The sequence below is a fragment of the Hemiscyllium ocellatum genome, chromosome 24 (genome assembly GCF_020745735.1).
Source record: "Hemiscyllium ocellatum isolate sHemOce1 chromosome 24, sHemOce1.pat.X.cur, whole genome shotgun sequence".
Classification (NCBI taxonomy): Eukaryota; Metazoa; Chordata; class Chondrichthyes; order Orectolobiformes; family Hemiscylliidae; genus Hemiscyllium; species Hemiscyllium ocellatum.
In genome coordinates, this window is record NC_083424.1 from 13,739,865 (window position 1) to 13,759,144 (window position 19,280).

A 19,280-nucleotide genomic window follows, 5' to 3' on the forward strand; every position below is an offset into this window, starting at 1 on the left:
CACTTGGTGAAATTTAAGTTCAATCATTTAATCCATAAACTCTGGGGAGTGGAAGCTCGTGACATGAAATGATCATCGATTTACTAAAGCTGTTTAAGGAAGGCTTATCTGGTCTGGCCTACATGTGACTCCTGCAGCGATGTGGTTGACTGTGAAGTGGCCCTAGCAAACATTCAGTTCAATGTGGGAAAGAAATGCTGGCCTTGCTGACCATGCCCATATCCAATCTCAGGAGCCACCACCCCTCTCTATCCAACGCTGCCCACCCAACTCCCTGCTTTTGTTTCTTTTTCTTTTGTTTTCATTTTTCTTCGTTTTCTTAGCTTTAAAACCAATTGTGGTGATTCAGCAGCTTTGGCACCGCAGCGAGAGCGGGCGGTTCATGGAATGGCAGCAGCCTCTCGTCAGTTGGTGGTAATGGTTCCACCTGGGATCCTCTCAATAATCAAAGGCAGTGGCAGCACTGCAACAACAGTGAGACCAAGCCATTTGTATAATGGCTGTAGCCACCCAGCAGTACCAGCGATTGTATGTGGTGACATCAACGACAGCAATGACGTGGCTTCTCCCAGCATTTGGGACCTCCGGCAGCAGCAAAGCTCTTCCCAGTGGTTGGAAGCATCGTCAGTTGCAACAAGAACACGGCTCCTCCCCTGCTATCGATGTGAGATACAGGCTGACTTGGACTCCATGCTATGGCTAGGCCCAGATGCCTGCGTTGGTGGTTCCAAACACCTTTATGGAAATAAGACTTTAGACTTTAAGAGCTGGACTCTTTATCTTTAAGTTCTTTTTTAAAAATTTTTTTTTAAATTATGGTTTTGTACCAAGATGGTGCTGGAGAATGGTAATTCTGTACACTTTTCACTGTACTCATGTATTTCTATACTCGAGTACACATGACAATAAAATCTAATTCTAACTATTCATGTTGTACACTAACGATCTGGACGAAGGAAGTGAGGACATTGTTGCTAAGTTTGCAGATGACAAAAGATAAGTGGAGGGACAGGTAATGGTGAGGAAGTGGGGAGGCTGCAGAAGGACTTTGACAGGCTCAGAAAGTGGACAAAGTGGCAGATGGAGTATAATTTGGGAAGGTGTGAGGTTCTGCTCTTTGGTAGGAAGAATAGAGGTGTAGATTATTTTATAAATGGGGGTGGGGAAGGCTTCAGAAATCTGAACACAGAGATTTAGGAGTCCTTGTTCAGGATTCTCTTAAGGTTAACATGCAGGTTCATTTGGCAGTTAGGAAGGCAAATATAATGTTCGCCTTCATTTCAAGAGGGCTAGAACCCTGTACTGCTGAGGCTGTATAAGACTCTAGTCAGACTGCATTTTGAATATTGTGAGCAGTTTTGGGTCCTATATCTAAGGAAGGGTGTGCTGGCATTGGTGCAGGTGTAGAGGAGGTTCACAAAAATGACCCCAGGAATGAAAGGCTTTTCTTTTGAGGAGCGGTTGAGGATTCTGGATCTATGCTCGATGGGGTTTAGGAGGATGATAGGGGAATCGGATTGAAACTTACAGAGTACTGAGAGGCCTGGAGAAAGTGAGGTCTGCAGATGCTGGAGATCAGAGCTGAAAATGTGTTGCTGGAAAAGCGCAGCAGGTCAGGCAGCATCCAAGGAACAGGAGATTTGACGTTTCGGGCATAAGCCCTTCTTCAGGAATCTGAAGAAGGGCTTATGGCCGAAACGTCGAATCTCCTGTCCCTTGGATGCTGCCTGACCTGCTGCGCTTTTCCAGCAACACATTTTCAGCACTGAGAGGCCTGGATAGAGTGGATGTGGAGAAGATAATCCTGCTAGTAGGAGAGACTAGGACTTAAGGGCCAACCTCAGGGTGAACGCATGACCCTTTATAACTGAAGTAGGGAGGAATTTCTTTAGCCCGAGGACGGTAAACCTGTGGAACTCACTGCTGCAGAAGGCTGAGGCAGCCAAGTCATTGAGTGCATTTAAGACAGAGATGGATAGGTTCTTGATGAGTAAGGGGATCAAGGGTTATGGGAAGAAAGCGGGAGAATGGGTTTGAGAAACATATCAGCCGTGATTGAACGGCATAGTACACTTGATAAACAAAATGGCCTGATTCTGCTGCTATATCTTACAGTCTTATCCTTTGTGTAGAAGTTGAGACTGTGAATGACTCATGGAGGTAGACCCTCTGCAGTGTAGCCTCTGACTGTAGCTGAAGCCAAGCTTGCATGTGGAACTGAAGTGGTGTTCACCCCATGGTCTGCTGACTCTTGTCTGTTTTGTGACCCTTGTCACCATGAGGAACTGAGGACCGACTGGAAAATCTCAATCAACCAATGACTGTAGGCCCTAAGAAGCCTTTGAATGCAGGATACAGTCTGGGAATGGCAAAGAGATGAGGGGTGCTTACTTCCACACCCATCCATCTCCATTTTATCACCAATTAGGAATTAAAAACTGAACCCATGGTTCCTGAGAGAGGCCTTCAAGCAGTCAGCAGTGGTTAGGACTTTGACCTTCAGCTTATTGTCTGTGATGCTGCTTAAAATATACAAATCTGAAAAAGCCTGCTCTCAGAAGCTAAGCAGACTAAGGGCCTGGTAAGTACTTTGTGGGAGATTGCCTGGTCAATAGACGGGACTTTTGTCATGCAGTGGTAGTAATGATATCTCTGTAGAGGTTGATTAAAATGTCTATAGATCAGTGTAGCTACCTAAAACATACAAATCTGGTCTTCAAAGCTAAACAAGCTCAGGTTTGGTAAGTACTTGGAAGGGAGGCCATCTTGGTGCAGTGGTAGTGCCCCTTTCTCTGAACCTGAATGCTTGGGTTTGATTCCACCAACTCTTGAAGTGTGTAATACCATCTCTGAACAGGTTGATGAGAAAATATCTACTTTGGGACTCTAATGCAGTGATTACTTTATCTCTGAGCTAGGAGGCTTGGATTCAATCTCACATGCCTCAGAGGTATGTAATAACATCTCTGAATGGATTGATGAGAAGGATCCCTAGTCAGTGCAGCTTATTGTAAAAATGCTGGTGGCCTCTATGTTGTCAAATTAAGTTGATCCTGATCTTGCCTGATCTTCCAATGACTCAATAGGGAATGATGGCAAGGTGAATGGAGAAATAGTGACTCCTGCACCAGGACTATGATTCTGGAACAATTATTCTCAGAATTGTGTTAGATATCAGTTTCTAGCCAGCCATGCTGTAAACAATAAAAACCACAAAATTCGATGCGGAAACATTATCTCTGTCTTCCTGGCAATATGCCTAGACTCTGAGAACATCACACGTGTCGTTTACAGAGACTTATTTCTTTAGATCCTTACGACCATTTTAATACCTCAGTTTGATGGAAATGAATATTGAGATTATCTGTCTGTAAATAAGAGCATGGGGTGGAGGATACATGAACCTGCTAACAACTATAATAACGTTTGGAGAGTCCAACATTCAGCAATGGATTCCTGAAAGCAAAATTGGGAGGCCATAATCTAATGTATAGAGGCTTAATTTACTCTTTAATTAGCTGTAGTTAGGTTTATAAATTTCATTGGCTGTTGAAATTATACTTAACCTATCTTATACCCTTCATTTACTTTATAAATATCTATAAGGTTACCTTTCAATATCCTATGCTCCACCTATCCGAAGTCCCACCCTATCCAGCTTTTCGTTATAATTCAAACCTTCCATACCTGCCAACATTCTTGTAAATCTCTTCTGAAAATTCTCTAGGTTAATAATATCTTTCCTATAACTGGCCTTTTATATAAATGGAGGGAGAGTGTAGCTAGAGACACATTTCTCCAGGCTACAGGGAAAGCGAGGAATTGAAGAACGCTTTCAAAAGGTTGGAACAGGCACGAGGGGCTGAGTGGCCTCCTGTTCTGGATCATTAAGGGATGGATTCTTTTTAAAGAGATGTGCAGTCACTTCAGAGCAAAATTACTCCATTGGAAGGTTCTGGAAGAGTCTGACATTTGATCAAGATACTCAAGATTGAGTGGAAGGATTGAGAAGCAGAGGACATGGAGTTAAGTCAAAAGGTGACAGGAGGAACTGCTTTGCTTTAAATGAGAGATTAAGATCTGGCATGCACTGTCCAAGAGTGTGGTGAAAACTGATGTGATCAGGTCTTTCAAAAGAGAATTAGATAATTATCTGAAGAGAAAAGAGTCAGAGGGCTTCAGGTAAAAAGCAAGGAGTGAGGCAATCTGAGTTGCTATTGTAGAAAGCCAGCCCAAACATGATAGACCAAATAGCCTCCTTCTCTGCCGTAACCACTCTGAATGAATCAGATGGAGTGTTCTTTGAGGCAGATCCAGACTTGTTTCATTGGCATTGGAGAGTTTTGAGAGAATTGGTTTCAGGAAAATGGATTCTACCAGCAGCAGAAAGGGAGAAAAAGGTGTTCTTGATCTTTCCCGAATTAACGAAAAACCACCGTGGCTGTGTGCATGTTCTACTGAGGACTAAATATTCCCCTGGTTTACAATGTACTACCATTGATGGAAGAAGTCTGCTATTAATGTCAGTGGTGCTGTTACAGTTACAATTGGCATTTGGACAGGGAAAGTTTAGAGGGATATGGGCCAAAAGCAGGCAAATAGAACTTGTTGAGTTTGGGAACCTGGTTGGCATGTATGAATTAGACTGCAGGGTCTGTTTCTGTGCTGTATGACTCTTTGACAGGTAGTCTGAAGCTTCACTCTTGCCACACCTGGTCTGCAATCCATGACAGCACATCCCAGGTGTGGCTAGTTACTGCAGCTGCAGGTTCAGTTCTGCTGCTGTCCTCTGTATCTCAGCTGTGTCAGGAGGCATTTATTCCACATTGTGCAGAGCACCAGGTGAAGAGAGTGAAGATGTACTCACGCTGTGCCTCTTCACAACCTCAGATTGTTTGAAAGTGTCTTACAGCCAACGAAGTTGTTGTCGAATTGTGGTCACTGCTATAATCTTGGAAGCACAGTAGTCAAAATGTGCACAGCAAGATTCCACAAACAGCAGTGCCATAATCGGCAGCCAACCTGTTTTTTTAGTGATAATCATTGCGGGGTAATCAGTTGTAACTCTGGGACAGTCTATGCTCTTAAGTGATAAGCTGTTAGTTCTAAGACATAATGATGGTACATCCGTTCAGAGGTCCAGTTTGATTAGATGTGTGCGAAGAGTACTTTATAGAATTAAGAAAATGGTAGCAGTGCGAGCAACAGTAACTTCTCAAAGTGCGATGCTTGATTGCGCAGCCATCAAATGGTGCAGGGATTCAAAACGTGAGGAGCCTTTTTAAACAAAGGACAAGAATATTTGTGCTGGTGATTCTGTGTGCGAAGAGTGAAAGTTCTAAGCTATAAGATTGCTTTATTGGTGTGTTGCAAGGTGACAGCAGCCTCTGATTGATTGAATTTTCTGTTGATTGGCCTCACAACTGTGTCACTGTACAATAGGCGGGGTATAATTGATGCATATTTCACTAAGTAAAAGGTCCCTGTCTTTGTTGGACTTGAAATCTTTCCCTCAATTCGTTAGGAATAAATGGAAAATGAACATTAGATAGATGTCAGGATGTTCCACACTGCAATAAAGCTGAATATTTTTTGTTGCTAGTCTTGTAGCTATTTTCTTTAATGTGTGGCTCCTCTGGGTTGTTTTCCTAGTTCAGGTAATCCTGGGAATTATGTTTGCCAGCATCATCTTTCCCATCTGAATTCATTCCAGCATTACAGATTCCAGAGCTATTATATTTGAATTCAGATTCTGCTCTATGGTATATAGTCCTTTGGCAGCAGGGTCAGCCTATCAAGAGACGCAAAACAAACACAGAAAATGCTGGAGAAAATCAGTTGGCTGGCATCTGATGAGATAGAAACAGAGTTCATGTTTCGAGTCAAAACTGATCCTGGAGAAGAATCAGAACCTTATGAAACATTAACTCTTGTTTTTCTCTCTCCACAAATGCTGCCAAACTTGCTGTGTTTCTCATGTATTTCTTTCAGATTTCTAATGTTTGCAGTATCTTTCCTTTTAATTAAAAGTTCTTGCTAGTTAAATGATCCAAGTCAATGTCCTGCACCTTTTCAGCCTTACCACAAACTCTTGGAAACATTTTGGATGCTTCTGGAATGGAGGATCATTGCATCGGGAATTCTTGCAGCTTCCAGTGAGAACAATGTGAGCTTCCCAGGCGTCATCCAACATCATTTGGTTCTGAAGAAGAATTGCCCTAGAAATGTCAAGTTGGTTTCTCTCTTCACAAATGCTGCCAGTTTCACCAGTTTCATCTGCAGTATTTTGTTTTCATCTACCACAGGAAAACTGGGAAGGCTGACTATGAAATTATCATTGATTGTTGTTTAAAATATGTCTGATTCAATGATGCTGTTTAGGCAAGAAAGTCTGCCCTCCTTCCTCAGTCTTTTCCCCAGTTTAATTCAGTACATATTATTACAGTGTCACAAAGAGCAGAGCTTAAAAGCAGGATTTTTGAAAGGTCACAAAAAACAGATGATCTATTTATTTTCGCATGGTTGGTTTCAGGAGCTTGCTTTGTACAAATTGGCTATCCGAAATTGCAACAGCCACTACACTTCCACAGGAATACAGTTAACTAGCTGAAGGGTATGATACAAATGCAAATCTTTCTCCCTGAGCAGTTCCAGATTGTATCACTGGAACTGACATTACCTAATTCTCTTATTCTCCAGGATAATTAACAAGGGGAATTGGATTAGATTGATTTTGCTTTTTTTTAACCTTTGCCTTTGTGTTTTCAAAATTGTCTCCACTTCTGACAAATCCCACTGCTTCTGGAAAATGATCTTTTCCTAAACCTTTAACCTTCTTAAACTAACTGTTGAAAACACCCTCTTTAATATTACTGTTTCTATTAAGAGGCACTTGTTGAACACAGATATAGAGAAGTAGAAATATCACAACATCTTCAATCATGGTAGATGAATTTCAACTACAGCCTGCTGACAAATGGCCAGAACAGATCTGATGAAAATGACAAGATGGTGAAAGTTGTATGATAGTTTTGCCTGCCTGGGAGTCTTCAACTTCTAGTGCAATGGCTTCTAGTGTCTGCCCCTGAGCCAGAAAGTTTGTGTTTGAGCCCCTCCAGGATTCAATATTCAAGGAAGGCATGTTTGTAATATAGAAAAAAAAGCAAATTATGAATCTACTTCCAGTAGGTCTATAGTGGACCATAAGAGTGAGCCATGTCTAATGCAGCATGGTATCCCTCAAGATATAACCGTAAGCAACCTGTTCTACACAAAACCAGCCAAAGAAACAGACATCACAACATGCTTTGTTGCTTTATCAATCGCTAGACACAAGGAAAAGAATTAAGAAGATTACAACTTGGGATCATAATCTCAAGATAAAAGGACTGAACTAAACAGAAATTTCTTCACGAGTTCAGAATTGTTGGAATTCTCTACCTTGAAAGGCTGTGGATCCTCAGCTATTGAGTACATCCAAGGCTGGATAGGTAGGTAGATTGTTGTTTTCTTAAAGAATTGAGAAGATCGGTCATTGCAGATCAGCCAGGATCTTTTTGAATGGCAGAGCAAGCCCAAGGGGCTGTAAGACTAACTCTGGTTTCTGAAACATTCCACTAATATAAACATAGTCTATCCTGTTCTGATTGGTGTTTGATTCCTGTGCAGATATCCATGGTGATTGAAAGTGAGCAAAAGCTGACAACTCAAAAGCAATCCTAAAAGTAGGTCCAAAAATGTGAGGAAAGCAATCTGAGCTGGCTGCAAATGAATCCATGGACTTTATATTGGTCAGATATAAACCTTTCTGAAGGGGAGAATGGATTCTGAGGCCTGAGATACATTTACTGAGAGATCAGAACATTCATAAGAACACTTGTGAAAATGTTGACAAAGGCAGATTTTTTAAATCATTTAGAATCTTCAATTATTCTTTCATTTAATTTAATAGCAAGTTGCAAATAAAATACATTAAAAAATGTATGCCTGGTGGAGTCACAAGATTAAAAATGCTGCAGTGCAGTAACAGAGTGTTTACAGGTTAAATAGAAATAATCAGAAGAAAAATCAGATAATTCACAGTAACATCCATTCACTTTAGTTCAATGGAACCTATTTAGAGTCTGAAGTAAAACTAATCTTGCAGTGTGGAAGCATCTCCCTTGAATGTGACTGCTGCATAGAGTCATAGAGATGCACAGCATGGAAACAGATCCTTCAGACCAACTTATCCATGCTGACTAGATACCTTAAATCGAATCTCATTTGCCAGTTTTTGGCCCATATCCCGCTAAAGCCTTCCTACTCATATACCCAGCTGAAAATGTGTTGCTGGAAAAGCGCAGCAGGTCAGGCAGCATCCAAGGAGCAGGAGAATCGATGTTTTGGGCATGAGCCCTTCTTCAGGAACCTTCAGGTACACTCCCCAGGACCTTACCATTACCACAGTCCTGGCAAATTAATACTTCCAACTCCAGCCTTCCTTTCTTTTCCAAACTACTTCAATGTTTTGTCACCTATAAAATCCTGAAGAAGGTCTCATGCCCGAAACGTCGATTCTCCTGCTCCTTGGATGCTGCCTGACCTGCTGCGCTTTTCCAGCAGCACATTTTCAGCTCTGATCTCCAACATCTGCAGTCCTCACTTTCTCCTATTCATATACCCATTCAGAAGCCTTTTAGATGTTGTAATTGCATTAGCCTCCATTACCTCCTCTGCTAGTTCATTCCATACACACCACCATCGTCTGCTTGAAAAAGCTGTCCCATAGGTTCCTTTTTAAATCTTTCCCCTCTCACCTTAAACCTACATCCTTTAGTTTTGGACTCCCTTACCCTGGTGAAATCTTCTTGACTATTCATCCTATCCATGCCCCTCATGATTTTATAAACCTCTATAAGGTCAGCCCTCAGCCTCTGACATTCCAGGGAAAATAGCCCCAGCCTGTTCAGCCTCTCCCAATAGCTTAAACCCTCCAATTTCTGTAACATCCTTTTAAATCTTTTCTGAACTCTTTCAAATTTCACAATATGTTTCCTACAGTAGGGAGACCAGAGTTGAACACAGTGTTCAAAAAGTCCAATGTCCTATACAGCCACAACATGATCTCCCAATTCCTATATTCAATGCACTGACTAATAAAGACAAGCATACCAAACACCTTCTTCACCAACCTGTCCACCTATGATTCCACTCTCAAGGAATTATTAACCTGCTTGTTCGGCAACACTCCCCAGGACCTTACCATTACCACAGTCCTGGCAAATTAATACTTCCAACTCCAGCATTCCTTTCCTTTCCAAACTACTTAAATGTTTTGTCGCCTATAAAATCCTTTTCTATTTCTCCTCCAAGCCCATGTCAGGATCTTTCTCATCAGGTTTGCACTCCTCTTACAGAAATGCAGTGGCAAAAGACAAAGTCAAAACTGAGGTCCTTTGACACTGCCCTTCTATGCTTGCTGTCTTTTCAGGTGGTAGTGGGCAGGTGGGCCTGTTGCCGGGAGGGGAATATAGGTTGTTCTATGGAGGTGCATGTAACCCAGTGCTGACTCAGTGAGGAACCAAGACAGTTGGGGATAGGGGCAAGTGCACCTGATAAATGCCCCCACTTCTCCTTTAACCTTAAGCAAATGAATCAGTGGAATCCAGTTTGGATTGGATGTTGACCGGATTGTCACTTAGCCTATCGTGACAGCCTCATTGAAGAAATGATTGAGTTTGACCTACTCCCCGCTCTGCATCCATGATCATGTATCATTCTCCAAAATGCCAATAGATACAAACAAGTCCTATTCTGAAGTGAAGAATCAATTCTTGAACCGTCGTGAGATGCACATTTTAAATCACTTTCTTGCCATCTGAAAAGCTATTATGGGAGTGTACAAATTGAACGACTGTTTCTGACAACCTGATAGAGTTCTTCACTTGCAAGCAAATCGAAATTAACTTCTGATTTTACTCAAGGCAGTTTGTCTTTGCTCCTTCCGCTGTCGAGATATTTATCTGTCTCTGGCAATGCCTGGCCGAGTCTGACTTGCTGTCTCTTCCATTGCATCTAAATGGTACATGGTCTTAAACAGCACAGAGGCAGGCCATTTGGCCTAACAGATCCATGCAGGCTTTTTTCCTCCACTCAACCCTCCCCACATGTTCTTCACGCATCCCCTTCTCCCCCTCTCCAATCTCCATCGACATAGTCAACTTCTTCCACCCTCATGTTACTCCTAGTGGCAGTTTGTTCCACATTTCTACCACTCTCAGATAAGTTTCTCCTGAATTCCTGATTGCATTCATTCACATTCATGTCTTTTAGTTACGGATTCGCTCAAAAGTTAAAGTATCTTCTCAATGTCTACAAAACCAAATCCCTTTCAAAAGATCGAAGACACTTATCCCATGTCACCCTTCAGTTTTCACTTTCCTGGACAAAGGACTTCCACTCTATTTAGTCTCTCCTGTTGGATATAATCTTTCAAGCCATTGTCATTGTTCCTGTAATTCTTTTCTTTTTTGCATCCTCTCTAGTGCCTCTATCTCTTCCTTATAAAAAGTGGTACTATCTGAATACTATTAATTCAGAGACCCAGGTTCAAATCTAGCCATGGCAGATGGTGCATCTTGCATTTCCTAATAATCTGGAAATGATGCTAATGATGACCATGAAACTGTTGTCAATTGTCAGAAAAAACCCATCTGATAAAGTAGTTTAATCTAAACAGTCTCTTTGTTTGGTCTGCTGAGCCCAGGGCTCATCTACTTCCATCTACTTTTTAAAATTTTAATTTTGCTTTTTTACTTTTTGCATTTTGCTCCAATTTTCGATGGGGCAATGGCAGAAGCAGAATGACACAATGTGGCGGGGTGGCATGTTCCAGGATTCAGCAGCAGTAGCATTAGACTCAAGGAGTGAGTTCTGAGGGCCGGCGGTGGCAGTGTTAGTGAGTTCTGAGGGCCGGTGGTGGCAGTGGGAGTGAGTTCTGAGGGCCTGCGGTGGCAATGGGAGTGAGTTCTGAGGGCCGGTGGTGGCAGTGGGAGTGAGTTCTGAGGGCCTGCGGTGGCAGTGGGAGTGAGTTCTGAGGGCCTGCGGTGGCAGTGGGAGTGAGTTCTGAGGGCCTGCGATAGCAGTGGGAGTGAGTTCTGAGGGCCTGTGGTGGCAGTGGCAGTGGAAGTGAGTTCTGAGGGCCTGTGGTGGCAGTGGGAGTGAGTTTGCACCTGACCTATCAGCCAAAGAGACCAGACTCACCTCACTGTACTGTTGTAATATTTGGTGCAGACATTAAGCCAAGAAGCTGGCTGGCTCTGGTTGTCAGCAGGTCTCAGGCAAGTTAAAGAACAACCTGTGACACCGGTCCAAGCCGTGCTTGCTCGAGGGTCTGGATCCACATCTCATGGGGTTGAGAAGGTGTATAGGAGGAGCTGAAGGGCTATAATTGTTGATGATATTTGACAGCTGCATGACCTTGAATGTGTCCTGTGAACATTCCTTTATGGGCCAAAGATGGCACCAGCAGTTTGTTTCTCATTAGCTGTTTCTCTGTAATGGCTGTTTGTTACACTGTATAAGAGAGAGGAAGTTTTGTTCTGAGAGTTGAGCTTCACTTCGGACAGAGATCGCGACGGTGCCAGGAACAAACTTAAGCTTCCAGACCAGCCATCAGTCGAGGCATCCTCAACATGCAGGAGGGCGTGAGACTTATTGCTTTTCTTTCTTTCTTTCCCATTTATTGTTAGTATTATCATCGTTATTATATAATAACATTCCTATTAAAGCAAACTTCAGTTGTCGCGTTTTCTCTTAACTACATTTAACAGAATCCAAAAAGAACCACTCGGATACACCGTGTGATCCAAGACAGAAGCCAAACATTGGGTAGGCCAAGGCCAACACTGATGCTTTCTGCCCTACTGTGTGCTATTTTCCTTCTGGAGTAAGGGAGAGGCAAGAATTAGGGGAGATAAAAGTGGGTGACACAACTGTTACAATTGGTACAAATGGAAAGGTGGCCTGAACGAGTGAGTGGGCAGCAGAGGGTATGCAGGGTTAGAGGATGGTGGGGGGAAGAGGTGGATGGATGAGGTCAAGTGGGGGAGGTGCGGCAGGCATGAGATTGGTAGAGCAAGAGGCTGGTTGGACGTGGGTACGGTAACAGAGATTGAGTGAGTCTGATGTAACAGTGTAAAGATTGTGGTTCATACCCAGAAAGAGAAGACTCCTATGGAGCAGTGCATTCCTCCAGACATTGAGACTGCACTGACCCTGGGGGCAAGCTGGACCAGGCTGGGCATGGTCTGGTGTTGTGACCTCCTCCATTGGTCCTGGGGAAAGAGCAAGTCCCACCCCATCCGGGAGGACCTTCAGGTTCCTCACTTCCTTGCCTGCTATGTGTAGAGCAAATATCAGGAACCATGCAGGCCAGCTGCAGACAGGCGGGACTTCTCTGGGTGCACAATCATGTTTTAAAGGTGCTGCCAGTGGAGGGGATGACCATTAATTCTGGGATATTGGCTGAGTGATGAGTTGTTCTGGCAGATGAAGTGAAAACTGGATGAAATACTCGTCGTGAAGGCTAAAACAGCAATTAACGCGCCGAGTTTGATAAGATGCAGCAAGGAAACACACTCAACCTCGTGGTAAAAATCACTCCTCAAACACGACTCAACTGCAAGCAATCGTAAAATCCTGCTCGTACCCGCAAATACACTACAGTACAAATCCAACTGATGATCATAAATTCAAATGATTTGCTGACATTTCAGTGTATTCAAATACTTTGCTGTCTATAATCTCTTCCCATTTGTCAGTGAGTGTAGAGAAATGGCAACAGACTTGTTGAAAAGACGGATGCTCTTGCTGACTGGCAGAGTTCCCAGAACGGTTTGGTTTCTCTGAATGGTGTAGTGTTGTTCCAAACAGATCGCACTTGGCAACAACAACCTCCATTGATTTAGCACCTTTAATATACCAAAACATCCCAAGGGGTGTCACAGGAACATTATCAAAGAAAATATCACACCGAGCATCATTATGAGGCATTAGTGCCACTAAACAGGCTGAATAGACAATAGACAACAGGTGCAGGAATAGGCCATTCAGCCCTTCGAGCCTGCACCGCCATTCAATATGATCATGGCTGATCATTTCTAATCAGTATCTGCTCCCTGCCTTATCTCCATAACCCTTGATTCCACTATCTTTGAGAGCTCTATCCAACTCGTTCTTAAATGAATCCAGAGACTGGGCCTCCACTGTCCTCTGGGGCAGAGCATTCCACACAGCCACCACTCCCAGGGTGAAGAAGTTTCTCCTCATCTCTGTCCTAAATGGTCTACCCCGTATTTTTAAGCTGTGTCCTCTGGTTCGGCACTCACCCATCAGCGGAAACATGTTTCCTGCTGCCAGAGTGTCCAATCCTTTCATAATCTTATACGTCTCAATCAGATCCCCTCTCAGTCTTCTAAACTCAAGGGTATACAAGCCCAGTCGCTTCAGTCTTTCAGTGTAAGGTAATCCCGCCATTCCAGGAATTTACCTCGTGAACCTACGCTGCACTCCCTCAATAGCCAAAATGTCTTTCCTCAAATTTGGCGACCAGATCTGCACACAGTACTCCAGGTGTGGTCTCACCAGGGCCCTGTACAGCTGTAGAAGCACCTCTTTGCTTCTATACTCAATCCTTCTTGTTATGAAGGCCAGCATGCTATTAGCCTTCTTCACTACCTGCTGTACCTGCATGCTTGCCTTCATTGACTGGTGTACAAGAACACCCAGATCTCTCTGTACTGCTCCTTTACCTAAATTAATTCCATTGAGGTAGTAATCTGTCTTCCTGTCCTTGCCACCAAAGTGGATAACCATACATTTATCCACATTAAACTGCATCTGCCATGCATCTGCCCACTCATCTAACTTGTCCAGGTCACCCTGTAATCTCCTAACATCCTCATCACATTTCACCCTGCCACCCAGCTTTGTATCATCAGCAAATTTGCTAATGTTATTGCTGATACCATCTTCTATATCATTAATATATATTGTAAAAAGCTGCGGTCCCAGCACGGATCCTTGTGGTACCCCACTGGTCACTGCCTGCCATTCCGAAATGGAGCCGTTTATCATTACCCTTTGTTTCCTATCAGCCAACCAATTTTCAATCCAATCTAGCACTTTGCCCCCAATACCATGCGCCCTAAGTTTACTCACTAACCTCCTATGTGGAACTTTATCAAAAGCATTCTGAAAGTCCAGGTACACTACATCTACTGGATCTCCCTCGTCTATTCTCAGAGTTACATCCTCAAAAAACTCCAGAAGATTAGTCAAGCACAATTTCCCCTTCATAAATCCATGCTGACTCTGTCCTATCCTGTTACTACTATCCAGATGTGCCGTAATCTCATCCTTTATAATAGACTCCAGCATCTTTCCCACCACTGAGGTCAGACTAGCTGGTCTATAATTTCCTGCTTTCTCTCTCCCACCTTTCTTAAAAAGTGGTATAACATTAGCCATTTTCCAATCCTCAGGTACCGATCCCGAATCTATCGAATTCTGGAAAATCATCACCAACGCATCCACGATTTCCAGAGCCACCTCCTTCAGTACCCTGGGATGTAGACCATCAGGCCCCGGGGACTTATCAACCTTCATGTAATCCCTTCCTATATCTTATTAGGTTAAAGGGGTCAAGCAGGTAAGTTTTGTAAAAGAAAAGAGGGAGAGGTGAAGGGTTAAAAAGATGAAGTGGTGGAGAAATGGAGAGATGGAGAGACAGAAGGAGAGGTCGAAAGATAGATGGGTGGAAAGATAGGTAGAAAAATGGAGAGATGGTGAGGTGAAGACACAGAAAGATGGAAAGTTGGAGAGACGGAAAAATGGAGAGACAGACAGGTGGAGAGATGGAAGGGTATACGGACAAAATCCTAGAGTTCATGACATGAAAGAAAACATGTGAACTAGTCAAACCTCTACAGTTATATTTTTGCATTGTGCATTCTGGAGTACCGACCTTCAGTTTGGAGCAATATGTTGAATTAGCAATAACAGTCTTTGCTGATTCTTCAGAGAACTATTTGGCTATTTACCCTGTAGACCTCTGTGCCCCACAACTTGGCTTCTGAACCTTACTCAAGCCAATCATGATGTGGAGAACAGTCACTGCCTAGGATTTTCCCCAGCACAGACAATTCTCATTTAGAAGCAGGTTTGCTGTCAGTACAGGGTATGCTCTGGAAGCTAGAGGACCAATCTGATGCCTGCCGACAAGATGTCATAGTACGTAAGTTAGATCCATTGGGGAAATATGTTCCTCTCTCCATGTTCCTCAAAGGTTAAATGTTAAAAGTGGCCTCTTAAATAGCTTGGCCACTACCACACCACCCATACCCTCTGCCGTTGCTGGGAATATGGAGACTGACTGGACAATCCCAGTCGGCCTCCAGGATGTGAACTTAAGTACCAGTTAATCAACCTGTTTGCCTGGCCAACCTTTCCCAAGGAATGGGATTGAGCTGGGGAAACTGGCAGGCAGACCTAGTGACACTGTTCCTCGCACCAGTCTGCCTCCATCTTCATGGCATCTCAATCCTCACCTCGATCACTGTCTCTGCAACCCTTAAGATAATTTGACATTCTCACTGCCTGCTCTTTCTAGCACTCCATAATGTAAAAGTTCCAGTAAGAACAGAAATAGGCCATTCAGTCTGTTCCATCATCCTGTGAGATCAGTGCTGATCTGATAATTCTCAACTCCACTTTCCTGCCTTTTCCTCATAACCCTGGATTCCCTTCCCCAATGCCTATTGTGGAACTGAGCCACCTTTTATGATCAGAGTTCCAAGCTTAATTAAGATGATTGTAATTAAAGCTACAGTGAAGATGCTATAGATGCAGTTGGCATCTCTCAGTTAAGAGGCTTTCCCTTTGGTGAATCACCATCAGAGTTCATATCTCATCATTACCTCCACTATCAACAAGGTCAATATAATGTGAACAGAAAAGAGCTGTCTTATGTATTGGTGTTGTGATGGGTTGATAGTGGGTGCAGGTTTCTATTGAAAAAACATTGTACCTTATTCAGGAGACAAGCCTTCTGTATTCCTATTACAGTATAGGTTGAAATCATATAATTTTTCTTTGGTTGACACGTTGTAGAATTTGGAGTCGTTATTGAAATTTGATGTAGCTTCACCAAATCTGTGAAAAATCTTTACCAAATTCATATGTAAATACTTTTCAGGCAAAATGGCCTGTGCAGTCAACTCTTCTGTTCCTTCTGACCTCACCTTTCCATCACTCTGAATGATATTCTTATCATTCAAGATTTCCTGATATTCAGAGGTTTCTTCAATGTTTGTGTTTGCAGGTGAAGCAGATCATGGAGGAAGCAGTGACCAGAAAGTTTGTTCATGAGGATAGTAGCCACATCATCTCCTTCTGTGGTAAGTCTCGGCATGAATGGTGTGTCTTAATGGATGTACTTTGTCAGCAGTGAATGCTAGATCAGTTATTAACTACCTTAGTATGCAAAGGTATTAAGGGATTTGGACCAACAGCAGATATATGGAGCAAGGCCACAAACCAGCCATGATCTCACTTGTTCTAATGTTTGTGCAGGGGGTGGGGGAAGGGAACCTTCTGGCGTTAGTGGGGCCTGGTATCTCTGGTAATATCAACATTTATTGCCCATCCATAATTGCCCCTTGAAAAGGTAGAGGTGAGTTGCCTTTTGAAGTACTGGAGTCCATGGAATGTAGGCACACTGTCAGAGTTATTAGGGAAGGAGGATTTTGACCCAGTGACACTGAAGGAATGATGATATATTTCCAGGTAAGGATGGTGTGTGGTTTGGAGATGAGCTTGAAGGAGGTGATATTCCCATATATCTGCTGCCCATGTCTTTCTCAATGTTAGATATCCTGACTTTGTAAGGTGTTGTCAAAGGAACCTCGGTAAGTTGCTGCAGTATATCTTGTAAATAGCACACGCTTCCCTGATGAAGGGAGTGAATGTTGTTGATGGTTGAAGGGACTTGTTTTGTCCTGCATGGACAAAGATTTCATCCGTCACTATTGACTCTTCCTGTCATTGTGAAACAGAATTTGCTGCGCGTCAATCTGGGCTTGAGTTTGACTTGGGAGAGAGGTTTGTGTTAACCTCCTGATTTATGTGTTGCAAAAGTAATCCTCCTCAGCATAAGAGGAACTGCAGGTTCAGAGATCTGCTTGGCTGACGAGTTAACAGTGTGAAGCTGCAGTGAATGGCAATATGACTGAATGTTTGTTAAACAGGTTACAAATGTGCAAGTTTCAAAAGACATTCAGCACTCAAAATGATGAATCTGTTCTTGTTCGTTTCACTGATGTGTGTCAGTAGCAAATCAGTTGCTTTGGCTATTGTTTAGTATTGTAGTTCACTGTTTCTATAATGAGTTCACTTTGAACATGCTCCCTTTTCCTGAAAATGCCTGCCATCAAGCGGCTGCTCTGTCTTGGATGGTGTCAAGCTTCTTGAGTGTTGCTGGAACTGCACTCCATCCAGGCAAGTGGGGAATATTCCATCCCATTCCTGACGTGTGCCTTGTAAGATGGTGGACAGGGTTTGGCGATACAGGAGGTGATTTCCACAGAATTTCAACCCTCTGACTTTTGTAGTCATAGAATTCATACAGGATTATAATGTCTACAGGATTCTTAAGGGGGAGGGAGAGCAGTCAGAAGTTGTGGTACACATCAGTACCAATGTCACAAGTAGGGAAAAGGAGGATGACCTGAAAAGAGAATATAGGGAGTTAGGTTGGAAGCTAGAAGACAGCACGTATAGAGTAGTAATCTCAGGATTGCTACAGGTGCCATGTGCTAGTAAGGCTAGGAATAGAGAGTGGGTGCAGATGAACATGTAGCTGCAGGGCTGGTGTAGGAGGGAGGGTTTCAGATATGTGCATAATTGGGATAGCTTCTAGGGAAGGTGGGACCTGTACAAGGACAGGTTGCACCTGAACTGGTGGGGCACAAATATCCCTGGTGGGATGTTTGCTAGAGCTGTTCGGGAGAATTTAAACCAGATGGGCAGTGGGGTGAGAACAGATCAAATGATGGAGTAGTAGTGAACAGCCAGATACAGTGTGCAGGGAGTCTGTGAGGAAGGAAAGGCATTGATAGGGCAACATTGCAGTCAGTGTACTGGGTTGAAGTGTGTCTATTTTAATGTAAGAAGTATCAGGAATAAGGGTGATGAACCCAAAGCATGGATCAGTACTCAGAACTATGATGTTGTGGTGATTAGAGACTTGCATATCATTGGGGCAGGAATGGTTGTTGGATATTCCAGGGTTTAGATGTTTCAAAAGGAATAGAGGGCAAGGTAAAAGAGGTAGAGGAATGGCATTGCTAATCAGAAATAATATCACAGCTGCAGAAAGGGAGATTGTCGAGAAAGGTTTGTCTACAGAGTCAGTATGGGAGGAAGTCAGAAACAGGAAAGGAGCAGGCACTTTATTGTAAGTTTTCTACAGGCCTCACAATAGCAACAGAGACACGGGGAAACAGATTGGGAGGCAGATTTTGGAAATGTGCATTAGTAACAGGGTTGTTGGCTTGGTGACTTTTACTTCCCCAATATTGATTGGAACCTACATAGTTCAAATGGTTTGGATGGAACAGTTTTTGTTAGGTGTGTCCAGGAAGGGTTCCTGACACAATATGTAGACCGACCAACGAGAGGGGAGACCATACTGGATTTGGTGCTTGGCAATGAACCATGCCAGGTATCAGATCTCTTAGTGGAAGGGCATTTCAGTGATAGTGATCACAACTCCATGACCTCTACTGTACTCATGGAGAGGGATAGAAGCAGGCAGTATGGGAAAGTATTTAATTGGGGGAAGGGGAATTACAATGCCATTAGACAAGAACTGGGTGCCTAAATTGGGAACAGATGTTCTCAGGGAAATGCACAACAGAAACATGGAGATTGTTTAGGAAGCACTCGCTGATAGTGTTGGACAGGTTTGTTCCACTGAGGCAAGGGAGGGATGGTTGTTTGAAAGAACCTTGGGTGACAAGGAATGTGGAACATATAATCAAGAGGAAGAAGGAAGCTTACTTAAGGATGGGGAGGCAAGGATCTGACAAGTCTTTAGAGGGTAACAAGGTAGCCAGGAAGAAACTGAAGAAAAGAGCTTGAAGGGGGCTTGATAAACTTTTAGCAAGTAGGATTAAGGAAAACCCTAAGGCATTCTACACTTATGTGAGGAACAAGAGGATGGCCAGAGTGAGGGGAGG

At 43.2% G+C, this 19,280-nt stretch overlaps 1 protein-coding gene across 1 annotated transcript in view; it reads left to right on the plus strand.

Annotated features, from left to right (window-relative positions):
* sgsm1a (small G protein signaling modulator 1a) overlaps nucleotides 1-19,280 on the plus strand; it is a 138,591-nt gene that overhangs the window by 17,470 nt on the left and 101,841 nt on the right. Inside the window, exons 3-4 of the mRNA XM_060844131.1 lie at nucleotides 6,077-6,166; nucleotides 16,364-16,439. Coding sequence (XP_060700114.1) covers nucleotides 6,077-6,166; nucleotides 16,364-16,439 — 166 coding nt within the window. The remainder of the gene's footprint in view (nucleotides 1-6,076; nucleotides 6,167-16,363; nucleotides 16,440-19,280) is intronic.